The 20,178-nt window shown below is 36.4% G+C and overlaps 3 protein-coding genes across 4 annotated transcripts; 1 reads left to right on the top strand and 2 right to left on the bottom strand.

Moving 5' to 3' along the window:
* Positions 1–962: 962 nt before the first annotated feature.
* Positions 963–7,493, top strand: LOC114355242 (putative uncharacterized protein DDB_G0282133). Its single transcript, XM_028307972.1, has one exon. It carries the CDS (start codon positions 1,033–1,035, stop codon positions 7,249–7,251), a length of 6,219 nt encoding a protein of 2,072 aa, XP_028163773.1. The 5' UTR covers positions 963–1,032; the 3' UTR covers positions 7,252–7,493.
* A 1,867-nt stretch (positions 7,494–9,360) lies between these two features.
* On the bottom strand, positions 9,361–17,575 carry LOC114355243 (protein PTCD3 homolog, mitochondrial). Its single transcript, XM_028307974.1, has 16 exons — positions 17,408–17,575; positions 17,149–17,328; positions 16,844–17,072; positions 16,315–16,538; positions 16,027–16,123; positions 14,880–15,041; positions 14,332–14,506; positions 13,839–13,969; positions 13,623–13,741; positions 13,458–13,542; positions 12,911–13,052; positions 12,120–12,228; positions 11,757–11,955; positions 11,211–11,293; positions 10,859–10,957; positions 9,361–9,464 (listed from the first exon to the last, which is right to left on the bottom strand). The coding sequence occupies exons 1-16, from the start codon at positions 17,431–17,433 to the stop codon at positions 9,380–9,382; spliced, it is 2,145 nt and encodes a 714-aa protein (XP_028163775.1). The 5' UTR covers positions 17,434–17,575; the 3' UTR covers positions 9,361–9,379.
* A 699-nt stretch (positions 17,576–18,274) lies between these two features.
* On the bottom strand, positions 18,275–19,793 carry LOC114355245 (uncharacterized). 2 transcript variants are annotated; one of them, XM_028307978.1, is made up of 2 exons: positions 19,563–19,793; positions 18,275–18,874 (listed from the first exon to the last, which is right to left on the bottom strand). In XM_028307978.1, exons 1-2 carry the CDS (start codon positions 19,590–19,592, stop codon positions 18,347–18,349), a joined length of 558 nt encoding a protein of 185 aa, XP_028163779.1. In that variant the 5' UTR covers positions 19,593–19,793; the 3' UTR covers positions 18,275–18,346. The 2 variants fall into 2 exon arrangements, with proteins under 2 accessions (XP_028163779.1, XP_028163778.1); XM_028307977.1 differs by having other exon boundaries at positions 18,276–18,874; positions 19,554–19,791.
* Positions 19,794–20,178: the final 385 nt, after the last annotated feature.

Here is a 20,178-nt window from a genome sequence, read left to right as displayed (position 1 = left end):
TTCCTGAATAGATCGGTATTATACCTGGTTGTCATAAAAGAAAATTAAAGTTTAAAGTGTTCTTCGACAAAGCGACTCTGAGTCAATCCATGAACTACATTATAAGTAGGTTTCTGACTCAGGGTAGAAAATAACTGTTTGTAGAGCTTTCGTTAAGTAATGCTTTAATTATTGTTGACACGAATCTTTGTTGTAAAAAACATCCGTTTGATAAGGATTCTGCGGATGGTGGAAGGTGTACACCTACATACGAGTGTTTAATACTTCATTATCAGATGGAAAATTACTATCTTTCAAGAAGTTTTCCTCGTAATTACGTTTAGAATTTTGAAAACCAATTTGATAAGTACGAGTAGCCTTACGTTAAGCTTTAGATCCTCTTAAGTGCACACTGTGAATTGTCTCATAGTAAAAGAAATTTTGACAAAATTAAAACCGTCTCCAAAATATGTGGGCTAAATAATTGCGTTATTCACTTATTAGGGCGAAAAATTACCATGATTTTATTACCATACTCGTTCATATCCATGGAAATATTATGTACAGTTTAAAATATTAATGAAGAAGATTTCAATGCGGAAGAAAAGAAATTGATCTATTTCGGTTGGGGTTTTTAGATGTACGCTAACAACATAATATTCCTACGAACTGAATGACAGCAGAAAACAACGTAAAGGCCGAAGGAAATAGCGCATCAACAGTATTTGTGTACTGTCACCTGTAATCTGTGTGTGTTGTGATATAAATGAGTTGTAAAGCTAACAATAATATTACACGACTGTACAAATTGTGTCAGCCTCTCACGAGACCCTCACTTGAATGTAAACTACGCGAGATAACTAACTAACGAGACGACTCTGAAACGACTGGATGCTGCCATAACTGGAAAACAGATACGTGGCAATGGCGTTCAAGGCAACAGTTTTAAACGAATCAATTCGAACAATTATTTTGGTAATCACCTTTTTAAAAGTGAAGATTAAAATGAAAGTACCTAGACATTATTAAAAAAATGGTGTGGTTAATTTACAGATGGTGGTTGCGTTACCATTGGTAACGTCGAACATCGACTGCGGTGGAAAAGCGTTCCATTGTGTGAACTCAACACACTTTATGATATGCGTGGATCTTGGTGGTGGTGTCTCCAGTACCATCGACAGCTTCGTCATCCCCTGTCCACCGTCCACTGTGTGCGAAGGAAATAACCATTTTGAGTGCGAATTTCCACGGACAACGACTGTAATACCTATAACGGAAAAAAATGTGATAAGTGAATTAAGATTTAGTGAAACGACAATTACGGACACTAGTACAACTGTTATTGAAACCAGGAGTGAAGTTCTTCCAACGGAGGCAAATTTGAACACCGTGAGTACAACCACATTGCAAGAAGATAATGTTACAACAGATATACCAGTTACTGGACCTAGTATTTCAGAAAGTTCATCTGATTATACAAATATAGTGTATACTTTGACAACAGTACCAGAGGAAATAACCACTGTTGCAAATACCATTAATATATCTGCAACAACTCCCAGTGGTACTGGTTTAGCGGCAGACACATTATCACCATCAACATTTTCCACCATAAGCGATACATTTACAGAAAACTTTGTAACTACTGATACGACATTGTTAAAAGATTCTGAAACGGTGAAAATTAATGAAATTTTATCAGAACAAAGCGTAACGGAGACTTTGAATAACACTTCTGATATTTACGCAACAGAAGGTTACTTTGCTGCTACAAATGATGTAATTGTTTCAACAGTCAATGAACCATCTCTTGTATATAACACAATATCAAGAACATCTCTTAAAAATGACGTTAATGTTACAGAAAATACTGTAACTATTGAAAGATTATTGTCAAATTATTCTGAATCCGGAATAATAAATGAAGCGATAACTGATGAAATTACCACAGAAATGGCTAAAAACACAGTATTAAAAGATAGTTATACAACTGAAGGATACTTTTCTGTTACTAACAATAAGACCTCAACCAACGTACCAGCCAAAGTAGAGTCAATGACTTCAAGAAAAACGTTTAAAAATAATGAACTCACTGGTTCAGAAATCAATAATACTACTGACAAATCAATGTTAGATTATACTGAATCTGTGACAATAAACGAAACTGTGGCGGATCAAATCGTAACGGAAACAACAATAAACGACGCTGTAACCAATCTAATCGTAACGGAAACTGTGACTAAGGCGTATGACAGTTACACTACAGAAAGATATTATGTTGATGCAAATACAATTGCTACAACGATAAATGAACCATCCGTAATGGAATCTAATACTTCGGATTCAAGCAAAACTATTGAAAATAATTATGTTACTGGTTCAGAAAATATTGTAATTACTGAAAAATCATTACTGAATAATTCTAAAACTGTCACTATAAACAAAACTGTAAGTGATCAAAACATTACAGAGACTTTGAATACCGTATACGATACTTACACAACTGAAGGATATTTTATTACTGCAAATGAAGTTATCACTACAACGATCAACGAAGCATCCGCTGTTGAGTATAACATTAGTAAAACATTTGAAAACAATCCTAGTACTCTTATAGAAAATAATATAACTACTGAAAAATCATTGTTAAACTATTCTGGATCGATAATAGATGAAACTGTTACTGATCGAAGTGTTACGGAGATTTTTAATAACGGATATGATACTTACACAACAGAAGGATATAATATAATTGTTACAAATAATGCGATTGCTACTACAGTCAACGAACCATCGGAAGTTGCGCATAATAAATCTTTAGCAAACAATACCTCTGAAAACAATGATGTTAATGTAATAGAAAACAGTGTAACTACTGAAAAGTCGTTGTTAAGTTCTTCTGAACCTGTGGCAATAAAGGAAGCCGTAACTGACCAAACCGTAACGGAGATTTTGAATAACAAGTATGATACTTACACAACAGAAGGATATATTGTTACAAATAATGAAATTGCTGCTGCAGCCAACGAAATATCCGGATTTGCGTACAATAAAACCTCGGCAAACAATACCTTTGACAACAACGTTAATGTAACAAAAAACAGTATAACTACTGAAAAATCGTTGTTAAGTTCTTCAGAATCTATAGCAACAAACGATGCTGTTACTGGACCAAACATTATGGAGATTTTGAGTAGTATATATGATGCAACAACAGAAAGCTATATTGTTGTTACAAATGATGCAATTGGCGTAATAGTCAACGAACCGACGATAGAAGACCATGAAACATCCATCAAATATAATACTTTTGTCAACAATGCGGACCTATCTACTGCAAAAGGGATTATTGATACTACAGTAGGTACATCTACAACAGTAGCAAATGTAGATAATGTTAACACAGATACCATTGTTACCCAGTCTTTTGCAGAACTTATTACTCCTGAACCAAGTCAAAGGTCTACTGATAATATTTTATCCGAAATTGCAACAGAAAAACTTACAGAAGCAAGTGACTTAAAATTAAATATGTCTGGAATTCCTTATGATAGCACAAGTGTGAATGTTGCACAGGACTATTTTACGACTGAAATCACTTTAAAAGATACTTTAGCGAACAACATAAATGATATTGAAGAAAATTTACAAACGACGCCAATTATACAGACGTCTTCTATTCTTGTACTAGACACAGTGAATGATTGGAATTTAGAAACCGGTGGATTTCCACTAGATGTATTCGCGACTACTTCAACGATAAAGACAGAATCGATTTTACCAGAAGAAGTGACAATATCAGTATCTACAAATGTACCTGCAAATACTAGTCAAATAATAAACGAATATAACAATGGATTATTATCAAATAATGAATTTACAACGAATAGTTTTGTAAGTGATAATAGTTCACATGATACAGCTACACAAAAAATTGATAATTTACAAGATATTGCAACTACGGCTGGAAATATAACAAACAATAATATGATAGCGACTAATACTAGTAAAGTCGACTATACAGAAGCATCAATAATAAATTCGGTGAACCCCGGTTTAGATACTACGACAATATCAACAGAAAATAAGCCTAATGTTATCGTAGAAAGCAGTGATACACTTGTGAAAACCACTGAGGGAACTGTTAATGAATATAACTCCATGGCATCTACGTTTGATGAAATGGTGTCCACAGATGCTACAATGCCAGGAAGTGAAATTATCTCTACAACTCTCGATGAAAGGAATGCAACAGTTTCTTTAAAAGAAAGTACTGTGACTAATTCTTTTGCAGACACGGAAAAAGAATATTTTACCCCTTTAGCCACTGACATCACAAACCTTAAAAATGTTACTGAATCTATGACTGAAATTTCACTTGTGATTAACGACTTCACGGAGAGTGTTGATAAAGGTGGTGATAATTTACAAAAAGAAATTATAAATAGAACTGTGGATAATGTTAGCATAAATGAAACTAACTTTAAAAGTGAGAATATTAATGAAGCTTCTAGGGCTAATATGACTGATGATTTGCAATCACGACAAAATAATTTGTACGATAATAATAATGAAGGAATTTTGAAAAACAACAATCAGAATGTTTCTGTTCAAATATCAAGTGGATCTGCAGATGTCTATAAAACTACAAAAGATTCAATAAATCAAAGCTCTCTAATCGAATCTAAACCATTATTAGAGGTATTGGCAAAGGAATATTACGAAAATGAAAACAACACTAATAATGCGCTATTAGCGAAGAATATAGAAAATGAATCGAATGTGGATGCACAAACAATTTCATCACCACAAAATACTATACCAGTTAAAGAACAAATAAATATAAGCAATGGCTTACAAGCTAAGTCGGAAAATAATGCAGGGACACAGTCATTAGTAAATGACCAAAAGCTAAGTCAAGATGTAGAGCTACAAATTGACACCATCAATCAAACCAAAGTACATTTTGAGGAAACAAATGTTTTGCCTATATCAGATAACGGTACGTTAGATGATTCATCAACACTTCAACAAAATGTTAGTCAAAACTCACAAGCCAGTACAATCAATGTAATCAATAACATCATACCTGATGCAATAGTTATAACATCAACATCGGATGAAGCCTTATTACATTACTCTTCGGCACCNTCGGCACTTGATCAAAAGCTAGAACAACATGCTCCAGCTAGTGCAATTAATGTCATAAACAATATAGAGTCACCTGTTGAAACAGTTGTTGCATCGGCCACAGATGATACTCCATTACATCAGTCTACAGCGCTTTATGAAACATTAGATCAACATGGCAGTACCATTAATGTCATAAATAATATAAAGTCTTCGGATATAACTGCAACATCAAGCTCCGATGATAGTTTGTTATACCCGTCTTCGGCCAGTGATCAAAAGCTAGATCAGTATGCTCCAGCCAGTATAATAAATGTGATCAATAATATTGAGTCTTCTGATGTCATTGTAACAACAAAATCTGAGGATAATTCATTACATCAGACTTCAGGACTTGATCAAACACTACACCAACGTCCGTCAGCTAGTACTATCAACGTGATCAATAATATAAAATCATCTGATGTAATCGTAACGTCATCATCCGTTGATACTTCAATGCAACAGCCTTTAGTACATGATCAAACTCTAGATCAACATGCATCAACTAGTAATATTAATGTGATAAATAATATAAAGTCCTCTGATGTGTCAGTTACAACGATAACGTCAGATGGAACTCCTTTACATTATTCTCCAGATTTGGATCAAATAGAAGCACCAACAAGTTCAAATAATGTAATAAACAGCACAATGCCTTCGGAGGTAACAGTTGAAACTTCAACATCAGATGACAGCTCATTACATAATTCTTTGGCACTTGACCAAACGCTAGATCCACAAGCAATAATTTCGACAAAGTCTACTGACGGCACAAAAGCAACCTCGGATGGTAGTGGTTCAGGCCAGTCATTAGTAGTTGATCAAAACATGGTTCAAAATGCGGAACTGTCTTCCGCAACACACACAGTTAATACTACTGATGTCACTTCTAACAAAACGACTATTTTGGCAGTAAATGAAGATAGCAGAAATTCAAATAAAGTAATAGTGTCGTCTGGAAATATAATCAGTATAGTATCAAACTATGGCTCTACTAACCAACCACCGATTGATCAGAAGCTAAATCAAGCAGCAGAAATAAGTTTGACAGAAACAATTGACAAGACTAGCGTGACTTTAGGTGACACAAAAGAATCTCTTACAACAACTGATAATTTAAAACAATCGTCGTTTTCTGAGGATAAAGGTGTGATGTCGCCAAATATTGGTACAAATGTTGGTAACTCTGAAGGTACCACTAACGAGAATAATGAAAGAGAAAATAAAACTTTGCCGTTAGATTCATCATCACCTGTATCGATCGCGGAAGCCAATGTACATAATCATTCAGAAGGAGCCTTGGGGAAACCAAAAATATTACCAAATATTTCCAATAATGTAGGTGTTGCTACAACAGTCGATGTCACAACTATTTCACCGAGAAGCACTGTACATTCTTCGACCCAGAGTTTGAACGTCGATTCGAACAGTGGCGACAGTGTCAAAAAACCAGTAGATACATTTTGTTTCACCCGAAATCGTGGAAGATACGCTGATCGAGATGACTGTACGAAATTCTACATTTGTATCGGAAAAACTGAGCCTATTGTAGGAAAATGTCCAGCAAACACAGTTTTCAGTGAAATTAAGAAACAATGTACCAAAAACAGATCGCACTGCATCAGGGGAAATGAATTCCAATGTATATCTGAAGGTAGATTCAGTGATGTATTCAGAAATAATGCTTATTACATATGTATAAGAAGACATAACAATTTCTATAGATTTAAATTTCAATGTCAAAATGGATATTACTTGAACAAAACAACAGTGAAATGCACTCAACAATTACAAACAACGACACAATCTTCTACTTCTGTGGACAATAGTAACAGCGAGAAAAGTGCGAGTGAAGGTGTAAATAGTAAAGAAAATAAAAGTAAAAAGGACAAAGATATTCAAAAAGAAAGTAAATCTGGTGAAGAGTTTGAATGTAAAAAGGAAGGCAAGTTCCCTGATCCCGATAACTGTCGAAAGTATTACGTGTGTACGAAAACGAAGAAGTCCGAGTACCGTATGAAGAGAAAGACTTGCGATTCCGATGAAGTTTTCCACAAGAATAAAAAGAAATGCGTGGACGCAGATAGTTATGAATGTTAGGAGGCGCTAGATGAAAACAAATTCCATACTTTAATCTTTTCCATTAGTTTCGTAACTATGTTTTTAATTATAAAATGTAAATAATTTGTTTACTTAATTGTTTATTTCTTAAGATGTTAAAATTGTTAATATAATTTACTTTGTCTGTATTAAAAATAAAATAAAAACAATTTTGGTTTTTATGAATTGTCTCCTACTGCTAATTATTTAAAAAGTTAATCTTACGGGTAGTCACAGTCTTATAACTCGTCTACATTCCAATTCTTGGTCTTCTATAGGCGGCACCAAAGTTATTTATGAACTGGTCTTCATCATCCCTTTCCAAAGTAAGGCAGAACTTGCTGGAAAAGACTGTGCATCGCACAGAAGTCTCCCCTTGAATGGGTCTCGATGGACAGAAGTAGGCTGTCCGCACTGGGCTGTTATCATCAGTGACACTGAACTTATAGTTCTTGCATTCAGGTCTGCCGTGGACTGGCTTTAAGTTAGAAGAAACGCCATTGTCTATTCTACGGTTTTGACTCTCAAAGATCTCTGGTTTGGGCGATGTTGCTTCAACAGGGCACTTGTATTTGTCGGGCGATGAGCAGGTGCGAGTGAAGCCGTTGAATATGGTGTTGCCAGCGCATTTGAACTTGATACCTTGGAAGCGGGTTTTGTTGGGTATGCAGAGGATGTAGCCTTTGCAATCAGGCACGTTAGGGTCGGCGATTCTTTCGTTTTTATGGCAGCGTAGAGCCCTGGTTAACGCAGGGTCCATGTAGTTTATGGTGCTGTCGCATACGTCACTCGAGTCTTCGTTGCAGACGGTGTTGGCAGGACATTTGAAAGTAGGACCCATGAGGTTATTGCCTTCGCAAAGCCGTAGCTTGGTAGTTCCTTCGCAAACAAAGCCGTAGGGACCGCAGTCGAAACTTTTTGTGTTGAAGTAGGTTGCTCCCGCATGGTATGTTGTTGCCTAAAGACAATAAAATAAGAAAATGAAGATAAAGAAATAGTAGTTGCAGAATTTGGACGTAATTCATCGAATATGGAAAATAGACCATTTGATAATTTTAAAACTTTATGTAAAAATATAGTTATTCTTCAAGTTGGAAAATTATAATAATAAATTGTCGAGAAACTCCCGGATAAATGCACTTATCTTAATACAAAATTATATTTGGATGCAACAAAATAAATAACTTTTAACTTACCACTATCGTAAACAATAAAACACGTTTCCGGAAGGACATTTTCACAGTTCACAGTCAAGGTTCCTCTCAAGACGTCTGCACCGCGACTAACGGATGTTCACTTGCTTTCTTCAAAATCACTTCACGGACAATTATCGCATTTAGCACCTCTCATAAACACTTGGCAGCCAAAATATTCGTCTATTTTCGTTCTTATGCTAACACAATAGAGTCGTAAACTTGATGACCTGTGTATGTGCTTGACTGTACAGGTATGAAGAAATGGATCTGTGTCACCGGCCCAATGACCAATGTGTCACTAGTTCTTTGAAAATTGGGATACTTTTACACATTTGTCTTCAACACATTGTTTGTATGGCCGAAACAGTTACGGCGGAAACGCAAGCTCAATAGCACAAGTGGGTTAGGCAAAATGTATTCATATTGCTATTTTAGAAAAGTGCACAATAACTTTCACCTTTTCTTGAACATTTTAGAAACTAAAAACAATCGATCAAGTATATTCTGAAATGACATCATCAGCAAGCACGTAGATAATGCTTGAACGTAAGCCCAAAAATGAGCACCACTGTGGCACCACCGTTCTCTATCCTTGGAAGTCTCCCGATTTTTCGACCAAGCCGAATTATCATGAGGTAGTCGGTCTATTGAGATAGTTATGCCCTACACTACGTTTGGTAAGAAGTTATCTAATCGTAAATGTAGTAAACTATGGCGAATGCCCGTTAATGCTATTTTTCATCAATTCTGCGACAGATATGGCCACTTTAAGCTTGCTAAATTTTTAGCTACTCTACTTATATTATTCTAAATAGGTTTATAGTTTACCACCACCACGACTCTAAATAAAAAGCTGTATAAATAAAACTTGTTTCATAACATCTAAAAATTATTTTATTGTGTATTTCCTAAGAATAAAACTAATAAATACATCACTCATCATCCGAAGAGGACTCGCCGTCGCTATCCGAGCTCGTCGTGCTGTCGGCTTCTCTCGCGGGAGCTCCCGTTTTGGCCCTGAAATAGGGTAAGTATATTTTTTTAACAACTTTCGTGAATATTTATCTTCATTTTATTCTGTAAATTATGTTTTACTTATTTTCTTTTTTTGTTAAATCTTTGTCTACATGGATGTTGTTCTTACACTTAGCTCATAGCCTTGTCTAAGTGCTGTAAGGTTCGAGGCGGTGGGAGCCTGATGTCCTGTAACACAGGTATTCGATACCTAGCATAGGCATCAGACTCACACTGATATTAAACATCATAATCATAATTATCTCATGTATGTTTTCAATGTCTGTGTGAGTAAATAAAGATTTTAAATAAAGATTTTGAAAAAAAAAAAAAATTATAAGCGTGATGAGAGGACTGGTCATGTTTGATTTAGAGAAAAAGTGTAAATAACAAATGTCTTTATAATATTTTTTTTTTTACTAAAAACCCATCATCAAATTCGGAACATCATTCATGATACAAAATTAGTCAAATCCATTGACCTACGATATAATTTTGAAAGAACATAAAAATAACATCTTGAAGAACTGAATAGAATGAATGGATTGCCTTGCACTACACCTCAAAAGAGTCTATTATAATGATCTTAAGAATTTGTATTTACACTTTTGTATGAATAACAAAAAATATTTGAGTACTGAATACTCGGTGCCAGTATAGCCAGCTCCCCAAGTAGGCATAGAAAACAAAACAGGCGGGTTTAATGTACAAGGATTTGTAATTGTAAAAAAAACTCATACACGATGCTCGACTCGTGAGACAAGCTAAATTACACCATATTGTTGACGACATTGAGTAGACATACAGGGTGAAAACGATAAGTGATCTCACTCGATTATTTCTAAACTACACAAGATATCCAAAAACTGATTACTGATCCTAAAAGTGCTTCACGAGTTCTATCCAACGGTACCATTAATAGGTTACAAAATAAACTGCATCTATCCGAAAATTCAATGTTTCCAGCTTTCATACATTTAGTACTGCCACAGTCATGGCACGCATGTCTTGATAATATTATAGCAAGTAAAGCCTAAAACCAATGTTTTCCATGAATAATTTTAAATTACAATGCAATTTACGAGTTAATTTTAAGTGTTTATTATTTAAAATAAAAAAAAATACACTTCTAATATTGTGTGGCTGGCATAGTGGCATACATTTAGTATGGAGGCTGAAAACATTGAATTTTCGGATAGATCCAGTTAATTATGTAACCTATTACTGATATCGTTTAAAAGAGCTCGTGAAGCACTTTCAGGATCAGTAATCAATTTTTCGATAACTTGTATAGTTTAGAATTAATCGCGTGAGATCACTTATCGTTTCCACCCTGTATATTCTTTTAAATACCTTTCTGTACCTAGTACGTAATATTATACTGTGCCAGTACTTACATGTAGTAAGCGTCGACGAGCCCCAACGCCGTCGGGTGGATGGAGCTGGTAAGATCCGCGCGTGGCTTCTCCAGTAGAGTCTCGACTTCTTCCTGGGATCTGTTCAGGACTGCACCTAAAGCTTGATGCTGTCTTACTGTGCCAGTATAGCCAGACTTACATGTAGTAAGCGTCGACGAGCCCCAACGCCGTCGGGTGGATGGAACTAGTGAGGTCCGCGCGTTGCTTCTCCAGTAAAGTTTCGACTTCTTGCTGGGATCTGTTCAGAACTGCACCTAAAGATTGATGCTGTCTTACTGTGCCAGTATAGCCAGTACTTACATAATAATATGTAGTAAGCGTNTCCTGGGACCTGTTCAGCACTACGCCTAGAGCTTGAATGATGGCCGGCACTGCTTCTTCGAAACCACACTCGGCTAGGTATTCCACGGCCGACTGTATAAATTGATAAAAAAGATAATATAAATAAAAGTAGTTTTGGAAAAACGGTCAGTCAGTTGACTTAAAAATAATGACGTCAAAAGTAGATGAAAATATCGTTATATCGATTTCCGTGGCTTACGATGAAATAAGTGGATAGGAACTAATAATATACATACATACGATAGCATATCATAATACATTTTTTGTTGCAAAATCGACCCTATTACAGGTAGGGAGACCGGGGCTTATTTCGCCCTTCCCTTATTAAAATCGTATTATTACGTATAATGCCTAACAGTTGGCCACATGCGACATAATACGATCACATATCTAACTCTTTCTGTTGTCGAGATATTTGATCGGAACAATTTACCCCAGCACTTTCAGCCCCGGTCTCCCCTACATAAGATACAATAATGTTTAACGTAACGTGTCATCGTCTGCATAATTAAATCAAAGACATCAAGCTACTTACCGCAGCAATTCCCAGTTTCCCAACACTAGCGGCCTTCTGGGCTACATCAGCTAACACCTGCGGCCTGCTAGGCACTCCAGTGGCCTCAGAATGCTTGAGCTTCTGTAGGGCCTCAGAGACTGTCTCCCATTTTGTATCTGAGCCGTCTTTGACATCGGAACATAACTCGATTATATTCGAAACGGCATTTGCTGACAATCTGGCGGACGAAAATTTATGTGTTAAAAGTAAGTAAAGTTTGTAAATGTATTTGTGTAAATTAGTAAGTCAAGTGTATAACAGTATAATAATCTAACGTTTGACAATTTTTGTTTTAATATTTCATCTTAAAAACATGAATCAATCAATCAATTTGATACTTACTTTTGCATTGGTGTTCTGCGATCATTTTGATTCATTTCTGTCTCACTTAAGTTGCCGAATTTCAGTATATCCGCAGCTGCATTTCGCATTTTGTCTTTTACTTCTTCAGCTGAAACAAGTACAAAATGTTATATGCCTTACCACTATTTTTGGTTAGTTAGAGATGACGCCAACTTTTGCTGTGAAATTCCTTATAGGGCGTTAATAGAGGACAGCTGCCCCTGAAATGTTGGGTCTTTACTTTATGTGGAGATAACCAACCATTTTCGGTCGTCCTTAAGTGTCTAAGCGTGGGGAACCCTGTTTAAAATCTGTTTGGCCTCCTCAGTAAATAGCAAGATTGCCACCTTGGGTCAGACTACCCCACCATTCTACCCCCACTGACTCTGGATTTGTAATGTCTTCGAAACATAACTCACATTGGTAATGGTAGGTGCTGGCCATAGCACTCGGCAGCCGCTCGACGAGGCGCACGCGCTTGGCGATGCCGAACACCACGAGCTGAGACCACGCCTGCGCCAGGCGCTCGCCACTTCCAGCGTTTTACAGTATAGTGTTTTAACATTATCGTATTGAGGAGGGAATGGGAGGGCAGCTGCCCTGCTTGGAAATGATATGTTCCTAGCTGGGCAGGCTGCTCCTCTTAGTTCAGACTACCCTTACGAGCTCAGTAGCTGGCCAGATTGTCCCCCCTCTGGCTTAGAAGCAAGCAGGCTACATTCTCCCCCCCCTCCTCACTCAGCTGACAGTACCTGGGTGCGTGTATATTGTTATTTCCGCAACATACTTACTTTGATACTGGTAGGTGCTGGCCATAGCGCTGAGCAGCCGCTCGACGAGGCGCACTCGTTTGGCGATGCCGAACACCACGAGCTGCGACCACGCCTGCGCCAGGCGCTCGCCCGAACCCGCCACTTCCAGCGTTTTTATTATCTGGTTTAGTTAAAAAAGATATTATTTGAAATAGATTTTGGGGAAATTAAAGGTAAGATCATCAGATTATCATTATCATCGACATTTCAATGTGACTATTAGAAAATAAAAAATATTCAATGCTTCGGAGGGTTAAATTAAAGTCGGCCAAATTGAGCCATATCAAGCGCCAGATTTTCGCGTTTGCTAATAACCAGATTCTTGCGAATAAAGCCTAGCCGCAGACTATAGACTTTTTTGTCGGCCGATAGTTAGGGTCGGGCTGTTAATCAGTATGAAAGTTCGCACACTACACTGATTCTTCATACAAATTAGAATCGGCACAAACTATCGGCCAACTAAAGTCGGTGGACTGCACCTAGGCTAACTAATCATTCAGAATAAGAAGTGAAAAATTAGCCATACCTCTTCCATGACTGACGGTTCTGGTACATAAACATTAGGTACCAAGGTGTCCAATAGATGCGTTGTTCTTTCGAAGGGCGCATGTCTGAAAAAAAAATTACATTATATTTTTTTACAAAATGAATATTTAAGTTTCGCAATCTTGTTATAATAAAGATCACAAACCTGCACGCAACTGTGACCAAATGTCTGTAGTAAATGCTCTCTTTGTAGGCGTCTCCAACCAGTTTGTAGTTGTCACCTTTCATAAGAAGGGCGTGGACCCTTTCTGCCAAGTTTATATCCTATAAAGATTAAGTTACATGATAGTATTAACAACTTTAAATAAAAATAGAATTAGGTAATCGTCATAACCAATCAAAAGATACTTGGGATAGCTACCTGCAAGTGATCGCTGCAAACACCCATAGCCGTTATGAAAAAGTTCGTGTCTGTAGGATGTTGAGCATCTAACTTTTCACGACTTTCCAAATCAACTAGTATACCCGATAGTATGTCGATGCGAGGTCCCCCTAAAAAGATAATGGCTAATTATAAATCTGTTTAAAATTATGTAGTCCAGTAGCAATAACACTATTTATTATGAATTTATAGATAGACTTTGTTCGTTTCGTTTCTGCCAAATGACATCCACTGCTGGACAAAGGCCTCCCCCAAGGATTTCCACAATGACCGTTACTGCGTCGCCCGCATCCAGGCACCTCCCGCGACCTTCAACAGATCGTCAGTCTATCTAGTGGGGGGCTTGCCCACACTTCGTCTTCCGGTCCGTGGTCGAGACTCGAGAACTTTTCTGCCCCATCGACCATCAGATTTGCAATCTAGATAGACTTATAGATAGTAAAACTTATAATTTAAATATTATTTAACTTACTTTCTTTGCAAAATAGACATAGTAAATGGTAATAGGCGGCGAGTCCTGGTTGAATGCCCAGTCTTTTGAACTCGGCCACGATTTGCAGTCCCAGTTCCTGTAACGTCTTGCCTCCACCCCAAGCAGAGACTGATCGGAGACACGACGTTAATGTATCTTGATTTGGTGACAGGCCCTTGAAAAGAAGGGAGAATATTTAAACATGTGTACCATAAAATCTTTTCCAACTAATTCGTCGCCGCCGCAAAGGGGCGAACCCTTGGCGAACCTTTTTTTTATAAAATTAAAATTACACAGGACAGCGAAAAACGACATAGTGCTTGAAGAATGGAGAATTTCTTTAAACTTAACTAAATATTTGACCATTTATATGATGTTCGCCCTTTTGCGGTGTTGGCGTTATTCTAAGTGTTGAAAATAAGTTGAAAATACTGTTACCAAGGAACAAGTTTAAAGTATGACGAAACATCTAATTTATGCCACATCTTTCAATTTAGTCCCGTAAAGTTAAATTATTTCAAGAACAACTTGTCTTTAATATTAATTACCAGTTCTGCCATCTGAGTTAGCAAACTCTTTAGTGCTTCTGCACGCAAAGCTGTGCCTTCTTTTAGGAAACCAACAGAACTCAATAGAGTATTGAAGACACTTGTAGACAGAGGGATTCCTTTTTCTATAGCTTCTTGAGACAATATATGAGCTCTCTCTGCCTGAAAATGGAAAATTAACTATGTATTTCAACTATCAAAGTGTTTGAAGCTTGTAGACAATACCAAAATGGGGATTCTTGGATGGCTTAAACATGGAGTGCAGGTAGGGTTGCCAACTCTTGAAAGGACCAACCCGGGAGAATTGTGGGGGGGGGGGCTTGCTCCATAGTTGCTCCATCACGCTGAATACGCGCTCGAATGAAGCATTAATAGAGACAGGAGACAGGAATGGAAAGAACAAACGTGACCATTTTTTTAAATTCAGGACAGGGATTTCTGTCTTTCGATTTCGTAAAGAAGTCAATTTTCTTCAATAAGATGTGGTTGCACCTCACGCAAAAGTCCAACCTCATCGTACAATTTGTCACTATCTATATCAATATTTAATAATTCCTGGAGTTTAGTAATGCTGGTCCATGTGATTGGTTCTTTTAAAGATAAAATTTATAAACAAGTACGAGCAGCAATGGATGCATTAAATTTTTAGAAATACCGGAGAAAATATTGCTCTCCGGGAGGTCGGGAGGTTAACCATTATTTCCGGAGTCTCCCGGGCAATCCGGGAGGGTTGGGAACCCTAAGTGCAGGTGCGGTTTTGTTCCCCAGTAGATGAAGCACCTGATGTCGTGCCCTGAGTGCCCAAGCAACTGCACTCAGGAGGATTTGATGAGTGCTACTGACAACGCCACTCTTGTGGCGGAGTTTTGGGCTGACACTGTAGGTTTGTTGTCGACACGAAAAGAAGAAGCAATACCAAATATCATTTTCGTCCTCTTATGTATGACAAATAGTAAAAGTTAAGGTAGGTATTAATAGTAATCATCATCATCATCATCATTTCAGCCAGAGAATGTCCACTGCTGTACATAGGCCTCCACAATGACTTCCACATCGCACGGTTGGTAATAGTAATATGTTAAAGTTATTTAAAGAATACAATGTTCACTAACTGAGTAATAACTAATGAAATAACAAATAATAATACCTGATAATGTTTTGCCATTCCTTGTATGATAGCACAGTATGCTTCAGGAGTTTTTGGTTCTATTGAAGCAAAGATTTTATCAGCTAATCCACCCAATCTAGAATACAATAATAAACAGTGTTTCAAACCTAATAAAATTAAAAAGAAAATTGTGCAAAATGTAGTTTCTAAAGTTCTAAATATGTATAAAATTTATTTATCATTTTCACTAGTTCCAATAAGAACAATGATAACAGATTTTTTCTATTTATATTTAAAATTTTATTCCTAGTTCACATTAAAACTTACTTCCAAGTCATAAGTTGTCTTTCCCTGACATTTGCTGAAAACCACCTCTCTTCAAGCCACTCCATGGAATCTGGTTCTTTCTCATTATAAAAGCATAGGAATTGTAAAAAATCCATTTTTGTCTCTTCGCTGATACTCTCAATGCCACCAAGGAGTTGGAATATTTTAATTGAGTCTTCTAAGAGGGCATTACTTATTGTATATTTTAAGTCTTCTTCTGTAACCTAGAAAAATACATTTTTGCGTAACATTACTTTCATAATTAATACTGCTTATTGTGCAAATATTTTTAAAAAGTAGTAGTTTTTTTTTATAAGTGCTAGACAAGGCAGGTATTTGACCGCAATCGCACCTGGTGTTAAGTGAGATGCAGTCTAGGATGGTACATTTCTGCCCTGTAAGTGCCTATTCATTCTCGCATTGAAAACGCCCGGATTATAGTGTTCAGGAAATACAGCAGCAGGCAGCGAATTCCAGTCCCTAGCTGTTCGCATTATAAGTAGTAAATTAATACAAGTAGTTAAATTACCTTGCTCTCATCATTATAAATAGGTCTGGGCGCGAAAGCGTCAATAATCGGGTCAGCGTTGTAGTAAGGAGTTTTCAGCTTGGTTGGTGGGTCCCACTCACGGGTGTTGAACAAAGTGGCGTGCTCATCTCTGACCCACGCTGCGGCTTTGCGACCAGCCTCCGCCGACAACGCATATGCTCGCTTACGGTAGTTTGACAGTGGAATCAAGTATGGATCATCGTGATATCTATAAATAAAAAATATACATAACTCTGTGGAGTAACTGATGATGTAGCTTTTTAAAGAATTGTTATTATACTTACTTGTAATGAGCAGCTGTAGGATCCGGCCCCACAGTCGCAGCCAATGCTTGTAAGATATCAGTAGGGCTTCTTGGAATTCGCGGCGGTGGAGAAATCCCATCACTTGACTTACCACTTTGAGGGAGCTTCTGACTTTCGATAGTAGATAGCCGGCAGAAACAGGCCAATCTAGACCACTGCCTGAAAGTATTTCATTCACAACATCAACATTAAAAAAAGATACATGGTACATAACCTATAAAAATTGTGCCCAAATTACCTTGGTAAAATAATGTTAGAATACATTTTCTGTATTAAAAATACAGTAATATAGATTTTTGAATAGATTTTATGAATTAAATCAAATGTTAAACAGGTTTAATGTGTACAAAATTACACAAAATACATTGAGGATACTGTCACTGTCATTGTGACATTTTCGAGTTGTCATTTTTTGTCGTCTAGCTGCTGTGCAACCCAGATATCTGAAACTATACAGCCTACAATAAGTTAGTCGAAACTATTGATTAACATGAGCGGGAAGCGAAATTACCAGAATAAGAATGGTATTATTTTGTTTTCAATTTTCTAAATTATTAGTTTAACACTGACTAGCATTAATAAAAAAAATGGGGACTGGTTTGGCTGTATAGTGGAAATATCCATGATCGTAAATAAAAAAAAAGTTATTTTGGCGCCAATGCAAATTTTTTTTTCTGTGAATCCGGTAATGATAGATTTTATTAGGTATTATATTATACTATCAGTACTAAATTCTCTTCTTTTCTATATCAAATCTGTGTGTTTCTATGTCTATTTTTTATCTCTAAAGCGTCTAAATATTATGGTCTAAGTTTAAGGTATTAATAAATAAATAATAAATAATGTGATAATATTTCATAGGAACGACGAGGGAAGTCAATGACCGTTAATGCAAATAAAATTCTAACACACAGAATGCAAAAATTTAAGATGAACATTTTTTCAGGACCTACTCGGAGCTTTCTACCTTCGTAGAGGATGTGGGAATTTCTAAAAAAACAAAGAATGGACAACAAGTACCTACTTAAGTATAACAATTTAATTTTAATAACGTAAGTATTAACATTTATAATTAAGTATAATAATATTATCTAGGTCAATATTGTTTATTTCTTAATCGAAGGCAATTCATTTTAAATTACTATAAGTAAACAAATTACTTTTATAACATTAAGTCTTAAATTACACAAAACAAAAATAAACAAATTAAAACAGCACTATACGTAACAGAATTAAACCTAAAGCTTGAATTATCAACCGACTCCGCAACTTTAAATTCAATATTTTCCGAGCTGTGTTCTTCAGGATGGCACCTGAATAGCGTTTCATTGCGCATAACGCACGAGCGGTTTACTGCATCGAAAATTTCACCTTCCAGGCACTCTATAGACCTGGCTGTGATGAAATCGTTGACACCTTCAACGCATGCAATGTATGAAAAGCAGTCGTCACTGTAAGGGTTGGGGAAATTCCCTATGTCAGTGCAGTTGTACTCGGGCGCGCACTGGTAACTGGTGACGTTGGTGCACTGGCTGTGTACGTGGTTGTAGATGAAGCCAGGAGGACAGGTGAGGTTCATCTGGGCAAAGTGCCCAGGGCCTGCAATAAGGCACATGGTGAACCCTTCGCAACTCCCCACATGGTCGTTAGGATACTTCCCAGGAGCCGTGCACTGCCTCGCTATACTGGCACCCTGGTAGAAACCCTGAAATGATTTAGGAATATTAAGTACCAGTCATGTTTGTAAATATGAAGGTGTACACAGAAGATGGGTGTGCACAGTACATGGTCAATATTACCTTGTTGTGCTTTATCTTTATCAATAGTAATAGTAAATACACTATGAGTAAGTAGGTATTAATATTTGATCGTGATAATGTCATGGACTGATTTTATTAATGGGTTGTATAAACAACAGATGTGTTTATGAGGAGGTGTAGAATAGAATATAATTTTATTTATTGCTTTTGTAAGATGAATGAAACTGAAACACTTTTTGATAATTCACACTAATTAGGGGAGGCCTAATAGTTCAGTAGTGGACGGCTTGCAATGATGATTATGATGAAGTAAATTAAAGTAAAGCTAAATGATTGGATATTTCTTTGACACCGCTTTGAATAAGTTTAACTTAGCTACGAAATTAAGAGTTAGTACTGTAGTATTTACACCTATATTACTATTATAAGGAAGCTATAAACTTATTGAGTATTGAGTCTAAAAAAATGCACGACAATTTCTAAAACCATATACTTAAACTGAATTTTCGAGTTAATCATTTAAATAATGAAATGGAAAATAGCAGACAGTCGCGTAATTGTCCTAAAAATACGTGTATTTGATAAAAACTACTTAAAATCGTTAATTATAATGTAAATACTCACAATACTCACAATAATAATTAACGTCCACACATGGTTCATCTTGAAAAACGAATCACCACAGCGCACGATAACGTATTTACTCAAACTAAACAGTAGTCGTGTAATAAGAATTTGAAGATAGTAGCGTGTTTGCGACCTGATATATTTTGTACCGAATTTAAACCACTTAATTATATTTTAATGCCCTCCATATCTTTCGGAAACTGAGATTGTAGGTGGAAACTAGATGAAGATCATTGCTGTTGCTATCAGTTAGTGATGCAAGTGGTAGAGTTAGGTGAACTTTATCGACTTTTTGTAACCTACAATACCTACTTTCTGAAAATGAATTTAGTTTGTTCAAGTACTTTTTCCATAAAAAGCCTGATGTTCCTTCTAATTTACTTACTCTCAAACCAAAAGTTAACGAATACAATCTATAAGATTTATTTCATCTCTTAATTACAATTATTTTAAGGCAGACCATCAGACATCTCAAGGCTATGCTATGGCTAGTGATTAAAGTTAATATTTCAATCAAAATCATTAAAATGTGGGCATATTATGAGGATATGTAACTATTAAAATGTTATTTTGTTTGGTTACGTAGATAATGCATGCTTGATTACTTTGAAGCTGTTGTACC

The sequence above is a fragment of the Ostrinia furnacalis genome, unplaced genomic scaffold (genome assembly GCF_004193835.3).
Source record: "Ostrinia furnacalis isolate ACB-3 unplaced genomic scaffold, ASM419383v2 OfSCF2378, whole genome shotgun sequence".
Lineage (NCBI taxonomy): Eukaryota > Metazoa > Arthropoda > Insecta > Lepidoptera > Crambidae > Ostrinia > Ostrinia furnacalis.
The sequence above is the reverse complement of the archived record's forward strand: the minus strand, read 5'-3'. Positions and strand labels throughout refer to the sequence as shown.

Coding starts and splice junctions, on each gene's coding strand:
- LOC114355243 (XM_028307974.1), bottom strand. CDS start 17,433: ATGTATTCTAACATTATTTTACCAAG. Junction 13,970..14,331: donor ATGTCTATTTTGCAAAGAAA/GTAAGTTAAATA, acceptor TTATCTTTTTAG/GGGGACCTCGCATCGACATA. Junction 12,229..12,910: donor CAGCACCTACCAGTATCAAA/GTAAGTATGTTG, acceptor TACTTGTTTCAG/CTGAAGAAGTAAAAGACAAA.
- LOC114355245 (XM_028307977.1), bottom strand. CDS start 19,592: ATGAACCATGTGTGGACGTTAATTATTATTGTGAGTATT. Junction 18,875..19,553: donor TAATTATTATTGTGAGTATT/GTGAGTATTTAC, acceptor AAATCATTTCAG/GGTTTCTACCAGGGTGCCAG.